Source organism: Chamaea fasciata, unplaced genomic scaffold (assembly GCF_029207755.1).
Source record: "Chamaea fasciata isolate MVZ Bird 193981 ecotype frontalis unplaced genomic scaffold, bChaFas1.0.hap1 SCAF_5, whole genome shotgun sequence".
Lineage (NCBI taxonomy): Eukaryota > Metazoa > Chordata > Aves > Passeriformes > Sylviidae > Chamaea > Chamaea fasciata.
This window is the reverse complement of record NW_027094090.1, coordinates 35,236,534-35,246,518: the sequence shown is the minus strand read 5'-3', so window position 1 is coordinate 35,246,518 and position 9,985 is coordinate 35,236,534. Positions and strand designations below refer to the sequence as shown.

At 37.6% G+C, this 9,985-nt stretch overlaps 1 protein-coding gene across 1 annotated transcript in view; it reads right to left on the bottom strand.

Moving 5' to 3' along the window:
- Positions 1–275: 275 nt before the first annotated feature.
- Positions 276–9,985, bottom strand: part of MYRFL (myelin regulatory factor like) — a 33,265-nt gene continuing 23,555 nt past the window's right edge. Inside the window, exons 19-24 of the mRNA XM_066183239.1 lie at positions 6,711–6,785; positions 4,372–4,459; positions 4,087–4,161; positions 3,013–3,121; positions 890–964; positions 276–796 (exon numbers count right to left, since the gene is read on the bottom strand). Coding sequence (XP_066039336.1) covers positions 710–796; positions 890–964; positions 3,013–3,121; positions 4,087–4,161; positions 4,372–4,459; positions 6,711–6,785 — 509 coding nt within the window. The 3' untranslated portion in view covers positions 276–709. The remainder of the gene's footprint in view (positions 797–889; positions 965–3,012; positions 3,122–4,086; positions 4,162–4,371; positions 4,460–6,710; positions 6,786–9,985) is intronic.

The window sequence follows — 9,985 nt, the reverse complement described above, 5'->3', positions numbered from 1 at the left end:
CTTGGAGCATGTGTGGAGATTCCTCCCTTGGGTGGAGACGCTTCTTAAGGTGAGCTAAAGATGTTTGCCCACAGTCATTGGTATGCGTGAGTAACATTGATCTCTACTCAAAATTTGTTTCTTGATATCTTTAATATCATTGCTTTGATATAGTACATTATCACATACTATACTAGTAGTGTTAGCTTCTATACTGTGTAGTAAATAATTCTGATTAAGATAGTTTTGTCTAATCATTTATCATAATAAATAATTCATTTTTATATATCTGCATGACAAAATTTTACAATCACATATGTATAATTCCTTAGACTTAAACCGTTGACCAAATCTGGGGCTAAAATTGGATCCAACCACATCTAGGTGCCTCGCTGAGGAGGTTAGAAATCAGAGGTCATTCTGCACCTTGTGACCCAATGGGATGCCTTCTCCAGTAAACTTTGAAGCTCCCACTCCACCCACAACAACATCATATGCTCCATTATCTCGTGTCTTTTTAGAAACAGTTTCTGAAAATGCAGAGCTCTGGTTGTTGTCAAACACTTTATTTTTCAACTTTTTTTTTTTTAATTGAAAAATGAAAAAAACCAAGAAAGTCCCATACAACCCAGAAAGAGGTTTAAAAAATATCTGGGGTTATTTGCAAGTCTCTTTTTCATATTAATTGTTTCCTCATCTTTTCCCCAAAGAACAGAATATTTGCAACATTTTAGTTACACTGCCGATAAAAGTAGAAGTAGTAATCAGTAAAAAACAGTCCAGCAAAGTAACGGTCTGTTGAGCAGCTAGCAAAACCCTGCAAAAGAAGAATAAAGGAGATTCATAGAGGAACTTTTTTCAGTTCAAATGCTATTTGTCTTTTGCTGTGTTGTCATTTGGAAAGGCTTACCGGCACAGCTACGCGGAAGGAGTACACACTGTCATACAACTTGGCTATGGGGAGAGCCCAAACGTGCTGGCGCCCCTGCGTGATAAATGAGAGACAGATTAGATAACCTCATCTCATGGGAAATTGGAGACAAAGATAGACTCTGGAAATATTTAATTGACAAATGCAGTGCAAGGTAATTATGACACCAAGCCTTGATAACTACAGTCAAAGTAGTTAAAGACCAAGGGCTGAATTTAAACCCTGCAAATGTGGGTTTATTCTGATCAGCTCCACGTGGGAACTGGCAGGCATCTGACTCCCAGTGACACTCAGCTGGCTCTGAATAACTGGATTCCCTCACTTGTTTTCTAAGCAAATCCCCCAAAAAATAAGGATTGTTCCTGACATGCCGGGTGGCCTGAGAGCTTTAATTTGTAATACTAGCAAATGGCAGTTCTGCTGACTTTGGGACAGCAACTTCAGCAGTGCTCAGAAGACAGAAAATTTCCTCCATATATGCTAAAGATATGGGTAGTGTCTTCACTCAGTATTTCAAAAACAGATACCTACAAGATTTCATGCTACTTTTTTTGCATGGCAGTGTTCTGCCATGTAAAAGTGAAACAACATATTTTGTACCTGAAATGTTTATGCTACAATGAACAAAACAAAATTCAATCCTCACCTCGCTTTTACCAAATGATCTACAGTAACTTATATTTCTAGTGTCTCAACTCCATCTTTCTTTCCTCACTTCACTTTCTGACACATCGTGTCTGCTGGAGACGTGTGTTCACATGACAAAACTTACATGGGACTGGTGAGTCCAAATGACTGCTGTTTTGCCTTTTGGTAGGGAATAAGCCTTCCCATCCCTAGAAAAATCCTCTTGAAAGAAACCTCTTCAACTAGGCAGCATTTCTATTCTGAGTCACATCAAATCTGAAAGCTCACTGCTGCTGGAGGCTAGTTAGCTTCAGTCTTTTGATGTGGATTCCAGGTTGACACAGGAAATCTTTTTGACCAGTTTTGTCAGCAAGCTTCAAGGACATTTCCGCACTGAGAAACTCTCTACATCTGACTTAATTTTCAATTACGTTGAAATTACGGCAGACAGGTCAAAACTTGGAAATGTTGGGCTTTCAGATGACATTGCCACTGTTACAGAGAAGCCTGAAACTTTTTGCAAAGACATTTGAGAAGTTGAGCAAAAAGTCACCTTAAGACTGGAGGTATCTCAAGTGCTGTAATTTGACTAAGCACAAAAAAAAATTAAAATCAATTAAAAATATGTTATGTATGGGAGCATAGAACAGAATTCTGAAGAGGACTCTGAAATTACTTCCAAATTCACGGATGTTTCTCCTACAATGTGTTCAGAAATACTATTATCGTTGCTTCTGCCTTTCCCACTGTTTTAGCCAGAATAAACATTTCCAAACAAACATTGACAAAGGGGGGCCTTGAAGGAGTCCTGTATGTCCAGGGAACTTGAAGAGAGTTTAAAGTCTTCATCAGTTTACTGGAGATGCTTAAATATTTGCAAGACCTGATCACTAAATATTTTTATTGGGAAAAGCTAACCTGTTTTACCAGCTTTTATACCCATTGAAGCAATCTAGAAAATGGCATATTAACAACTCTTGCTTTTAAAATGAAGAATTTTCCCTTGGGAGATTTATTGGTAAACTCCTGTTCACACAGAAATAAAGCAGAATACTACCATTGTCACCAGCAAATTCTAGACTTTAAAACTGGAATTCATTACCCATAAGATAATAATGGAAACTGGGAACTAGATGAGAGTTTGGAGGACTCTCCTAAAGCTCTGAGTGATAAATTATTCCCGCTGCTTAAGTATCTCTGGAGTTATAATGAGTTGTAGTGGTGACTTAGGCTGAAGCAGAATTAAAACTGTCCTTGCAGAGATTCATTGGATAGATTTTTATAAAAGTCAGCAGAAAACTGGCTCCAACAAAAAGATTGCTTCTCATTATGGTAATGCCAAAATCAGCCATGACTGACAGACTCAAAGTACCAGCATTTGGATTTCTAGCACTTCAACAAAGATCAGAATTTTTCAGCCATTAGTTTTATCAAAATGATTCCCAAAAGCCAGAGTATTACTACAAAAATCTTACCTGTGTGGTTTCTTGGAAATCCTTCCTACTGTTCTGGCTTGAAGAATAATGGGAGCAGTAATTTCCAAATGCGACTTTGCAGAGAAATATAATTAATGGTTCTGTGGTGCTTCAAGAAACAGAGGAAAAACAAGGATAAACTACTTTACTAAAACTAAAATCATTTGTCCCCAAACCACAGACCAATATTCAAAATAAAATCATACTCAGTGAAACTCTGAATATGATGTATTAATCCCTACACGGGAGGGTTGTACTATTGTATTATAATAGCATACGTTTAAAAGACAAATTTTCAGTGGCTGTAGAAAACAAGGAGACACTTCAGGAGTACTGTTATATTTCATCTTATGTGAAAAAGACAGATGTTTATAGGGAAAACACTGAAGATCAAAAGACTGGATGAGTCCTTTCTTGCAGAGACAGAAGTCATAAACAGTTGTCAAGCAGATGGTTTGGCAGCTGTTCTGGCTATTGCTGACCTTTCTCAGAATAAAAGTCCAAAAGAAACTATTTGTTCCCTCTGCAAGAACATGGTGGAGGTGGGCTTTTGAGGAGAAAATACCTGCTGCAAGGAATAATTCTGCTGCTTTTCCCTGCTGTAAGTCACAATTTTATCCAATACCGGAAGTTCCTGAACAAGAATCCCCCTTTTATAGGGCTTGGCACAACAAGCCCGAAGAAGATAGTCTCTGGAGATACTTATGCTATATTCCTAATAATGTTTCTCTACAACAAAAGAAAAAAAATCAGATCCCTAGGCCAGAGACCACAACCCTGCCAATACGCACATACATGTCTGCTCAAATGATTATTAGGATAAAAGCTTAAGACTTCTGTATTTCAGTACCTGCAACTTCGGGTGAAATTTTCCTTGAGCTCAGAATGGTATTGGGCCTATGCAACAGCAAGGAATCTACCCAAAAAGTCTACATGAACAATTTAGTTGTGCATAGATTTTTCCAACTCCTCTGAATAGGACAAATTTGTGTAACAACAGATATCAGGCAAGAATTTCTATCAAATAAAGAATCACTGTTGTCTTTTGTATGTATTTCTTTTAATTGTACTTACTTTATTTCCAGTGAGATTTCTACATCCATGGGCGTGTATTTGTTAATAGGAATAACACAGCTGTAGTTTCCAGAGCTGAAAAAGGTTGCATAAATACACATGGGATTTTGAGATAGACAGTATCTTCTCCAAAAAATGGAAATTGCATTTAAATTTTAACAGAAAAAAATATAGAAAGGTATCAAAGACTACTGCATGCTAGAAGAAACAACAGTGAGCAGGAATCAGCCAGGCCACATTAACAGTTCTTGATTCCACCATAGCATGATAAAACAATTCACCTACCTGCACTGCAGATTTTTACTACAATAGCGATTGTCAATGCTTTGCTGAGTTTCCAAAATCTGTATGGAACTGATCGTTGTATCAATCCCTAAAAATATTAAGAATAATGGTTTATTCTTAATTATTTCAGAAATCTTAGATAAGAGCATAATAAAGCTGCCGTTATTCTACTGCCTTGATTGCCACGACAGGACTTGCTGCAGGTCTAAACTAGCACTCAGTTAAAAGCCCCTGGTTGATTACCTCCACTCTGCCATTGGAGATAAGATCCTTGTTCACTTTGCAAGGACAAATATCCTGGGAACCTAACACTGCACCTTTTTTTTTTTTTGCACAGACATTGAAGGCTACTTTGATGGCAGCCAAAGTAAAACTCAAATGTGTCAATATTCATTTTAATGTACTAGAAGCCATACTCATTCAAGTAACCATTATCTTGAAAAATCTTATCTTTGTTGAGAAGAATATGAATGCAACAAAACTTGTTTTTAATTCTCTGAGGAAGAAAACTACCCAAGTTAAATGAAAATAAGAATTTCTTCATATAATGTTGCCTTGAACTTGCAAGAACTTTTGTTTTCACGAGATTTTTGTAATATTCTACAGACAGATGATGAGTATAGCCATGATAACATTGTTTTGCCCCTTGGCAGACATCATGTGTCTGAGAGTGCTGTCCAAATCCCTCCTGAACTCTGGCAGCCTTAATGTCATGACCACTTCTCTGGGGGAGCTTGTTCCAGTGCCTGACCAACATCAGGGTGAAGAATCTTTTCCTAATATCCAGTCTAAACCTCCCTGACACAATTTTATACTGTTCTCTTGGGACTGATCACCAGAGCAAAGAGATGAGTGTCTACCCCTTCGCTTCCCTTCATGAGAAAGCTGTGGGCCAGCAGGAGGTCTCCCCTCAGTATCCTCTTCTTTAGGCTGATCAAACCAAGAGATCTCAGCTACTCCTCATACAGCTTCCTCTGCAGGGCCTTCACCTGGTCTTATAATGTGGTGCAGAAAGCACAAGGAGGACTTGCTTCAGCAGGCCCAAGCCGTTCACATTGCGCTGTGCACATTGGGTTTGTGTTTCTGTTCCTCCGGTCTACAGCAACCATTTCCTACTTTGCAGAGAAACTTGATGAATATAGGGTGACCTGTTCTCTGATTATAAAGTCTCAGTGCGGTAGTATATACTTAATTTTCAGCATGCAATTATCTACAAGTGACAGAGGGAAATTGAGCATATTCATCTCAGAAAAGTGGCACAGGAGAACATTTCCCTATGACACAGCAACTCATTACAACATGTAACATAATGATGCCTCAGAGGATCTCATCTGAGGTGTATGCAACCATGCAAAAAAAATCAGAAGGGGAATGATTTTTCCCAGATCATCCCACTGGGGCACATCCAGGCAACAAGCAGAACCTGTGTTCTATTCCTCACCTGCTTTAAGTGCATGGTCTAGATGTCTAAGTCTAGATGTTTTATCATCCAAATATTGCCTAGTCTTTAATCAAATATTTATTAAAAAAAAAATCCAAGGGAAAAAAAAACAACAAACCAACCAAACAAAAAAAAACCCAACCAATCAACCAAAAAAAAAAAACCCAAAAAAACCCCCAAAACCCCCCCCCAAAAACAAACCTTAAAGCAGAGGATCCATATAAACCAAAAAGACACAAGAAAGACACAAGGCATAATCCTGCTCATACTGATGAATGCCAGAGCATGCTGTTACAACATATGTAGTCAGCAGATACTCATCTTTACATTAAAAAAATCAATATTTTCAGCCAGGCTGGCTCTGACAGCAGCGCACAGTCACTAAAAGGGGAACCTGAAATCAAGCCAAACTTCCTGTGTCAAGGAACTTCATTTCATCTCCTCTAAAGGCAGTGTCAGGATCTGAAGGTAGAGATGGCCTCTTTGAGCAGCTGATATTTTAATCCCTTAGGTGAGATGAGACAAACTCCAAACACTCCTTCACACTGTATCATGAGTTTCCTGCACACAAATATCACACTCATATCATATAGCACAAGATTTTAGCCCCTGTCAAGGAAAATGCCGCTTGTCATTTTATTGTATCTGAAGCCAAGCCTAAGAGAGTGCAATCAGAATGTCTATAAAAATCCAATGAAGATGTAAGAATAAACTGAAATTTACAGCGAATCACAAGTTTCCTGTGGTTCACAGAATGCTAATTCTCATCCCCTGCAATGGAGAACTACAACTGAAACGTCTCTAAATTCCAGAAGCAGAATACCAGGCCTAAAAGTAGATCTTGAAAGTTATACAAGTAAATATTTTAATTTTTTTTTCATTTAAATATAGGACTTACAGTCATTTCCAAGATCAGGTCTTCCACCAGGTTTTTTGACTGGATCTCGTTTGGGTAATATGTCACTTTTGCTTCCTGTGAAAGGATGAATGTACAAACATCGCCCAAATTAGTCTTGCACGATTGTAACAGCAAAGTATGAATACAAAAGCAGAACAAAAACATTTCCAAAACACAGCCTAATAGAAAAGACTTCATCACACACAGAGAACATCACCTATTTCTATAACAGAGAGCCAAGCTTACAGTCAATATGCAGCCAGGCACTTCAGCACTCATCTGAACATAAAGCTACACCTTTCTTATTAGTGAGAAAATGGCATTAGGAATTATAGGCACCTGGCATGCAAATATCGGCTGGGGGGACAACTAGGAGTTTTGAATGTGAGATGTTAAGATACTGAGGACTGAGCCAGTACTTCAGAGAGAGGATGCACAACCAAATTTAAAAAGCTAATACACATCTCTGACAACAAGATCACCATGTTCACTGATGTCACCTCTCTAACTCCAAACATGGAACTAGGCTGTGTAATATAAGCTGGTGGCTTCTTTTTTAAATTGTTATTCTATTAATTTTCTCAACACTTGCCTAGAAAAGTAAACTTTAAAGGTCTTATGAAAAATCATCATATAGTACAACCTGGGGAAGGCAAATGGCCCTTCAAGCCCATGGGAAATGGTGTGATGCTATTCCTGTGCTTCTATCCAGATTGCCAGCTAAGAATTTGTTCAGAGACGTTATCAGTAAACTGGCCCTGGGAAATGCTGATCTTGCCTAAACTAATGTGCTTCATTGAACATAATTTCTAGAATATCAAATTAGTCCATTACCATGTTTTCCAAAGGAAACTTTCTGATTTCAGAATGACTGTTTCATGAAAGGAGGCAGGGATCAACATGCATTATTACTGAGATTGAAACAGGACAGCTGGATTGACCTTATTGTTTTCTGACTCATTCCAGATTTGGATTTCATTTCAGTATTGGGAAATAAGAAAATCCAGACTTTTCTCATGCCAGTAGGTGACCAAGAGCATGGAGCAACATTAACAGCTGGAATCCAAGGGCCCAGAAGCAACATAATACAAAATCATCTTTGGGATTTTAATGTGTCTTACGTTTTTTTATAAACCTCTCATACTGCCGACAGCTATTCCTTGAATCCATTTCCTGTTTACTAGCTCATCATACAGATCTATAGATTCAGCCAGATTTGGTGATAACTGCTGCATTTTGTATTCACCTGCTGTCCCATTTCATTATACAGTTCCACACACCTAGAAAAATGGCTACTGGACACATGCAATCACCTGTACATGTACAGTCATTTTAGGGCAGATCCAATAAAAGTCTGTTCATTCTCTCATTCCTCCCTTTAATTCACAAAATAATTGTTACACATTCATCTTCTCCCGATTTCTCTTAATAGTCCAGATATGCTAGCAATGCATTAAACTCTAATTTTTTTATTTCCAATAACAGAAAGCTATTCTGTAGAAAACCTATATCCCCTAGTAGAGGCAAAAGATTGCTCTATGTAGATAAAATAGTTCAGCCAATGCAAGTGTCAATAGGAATATTTATTAAAAACTTAGAATTAGTAAACACTTAAAACTGTGATTCTTTTGCAGATGGTGGAAGAAAGCATTAAGCAGTATCAGAATTTTGTATAAAAACCAGGACAAAGACAGATTTACTTCACTAAGATTTCAACTATTTAAACTGAGTCAGTAACCAGCATAGAACTTTATCTTCACTTGGGTTTTTACTCATCATAAAATTACCATTTCATTGTTCTTTCAAATATTGCAATCTGAATTTTGAATACAAGGTGCCAATTGAGAACACCAAGAACTATCACAAAGCACCACAGCAACCTTCAATAAATTCTAAATAAAATTCCACTCTTTCACATATAGTAACACTGAGGGCTTTCTCAAAGGCCCATGTGGGGTGTGATGACCCAATTCAATAACAAATATAGAACTACAAGCATGACAAGAATGTAATGAGGAAAACCATCATCTTCAGATAAGATTAAGAAAAACTCATCCAATAAACATAGGATCTTCTTTTTCCCTCAAATACTCTATGGTTTTAATTCAAGTGAGTTGTAATATTCTGTAAGCAGCATGGGAAAAATCTGCTGATGATTTCTCATCGTGGTGGTACTTTACTATGAATCTCTTAACTACACTCTGAAGGCAATAAATGAGAATACATGAGGCTGACCAAAATACAGCAGGAGTTCTCACCAACCTTCTTCTGTGAGGGGAGAGACACTGGGGAGAAACAACAAGGACAGCTCCTGGTTATTGGTGACACCTAACATTAAGGGGAGAGCAATGAGCACTAATGGCATGAAAGCAGAGAGCAGAGAAGACCCAAATGCTGAAGGGTATTCACAGTCCTCAATTCCACTGAAATCAATGGAAGTTCAAAAGCCTAAATCCTCCAGAGAATTCAGTTAAAAGAAAATATGAGGAAAAAAGGTCACATTAAGCTAGATGACAAAGATGTGCTGAGTATTTGTTTAATAAATTTTCTCTTCCTTACAAATGCTTTTGTTTCTACTTGAACTTTTTGAACAGCCTTTTCATCAACAAATCCAGGATGCAAAGGATTAGGAGCTACAGTGGATGCCGTCCATAATAGTCTGCACCCACTGACTTCAGGTATTGCATTGTGGAGCAGCAAAAGGTCTGTAATAACTCCTAAATTAGTAATTAATTCATTTGCAATTTCAAACAGTTCTACCTTTTCATAAATCAGACTTAGCAGCTGATTCTAAAGTATCCACTTTTTATCTTGATTATTCCCTATATTTAACTCTTAGCTTTTTGTTCTGAAAACGTTTTCCTTTTCATTTATCTTGGCTACAGCTACATTAAACAGCTTGTTGGTTTTCCTTCTGTTTGGATTTCATATTGACATTGTTACCTTCCATCTGGGGATATATTCAGGTTCATTAAACTTGTGCAGAACTAAAATCTTTCAGTAGCTTGTGTACTGTGCTGATTTTTCACTCTTGGATCCACTCTTAATGCTATTTGGAGCATAAGACCTTGAGAAGGAAATGCTTTGTGTTTATTCTTATCTTCTCTTTCCACCTAACATCAGAAGCAGCCAGCTGAGGATAGAAGGTTTTCATACTTCATTTTCATCCAACTACAATTCCCCCATTTCTAAATGAGATTAATGTCTTCTTAATTAATCAACACTCTTTCAGGCTTCAGAGCAATACAAATCACTCAGGAATGACCTCCTGAAAG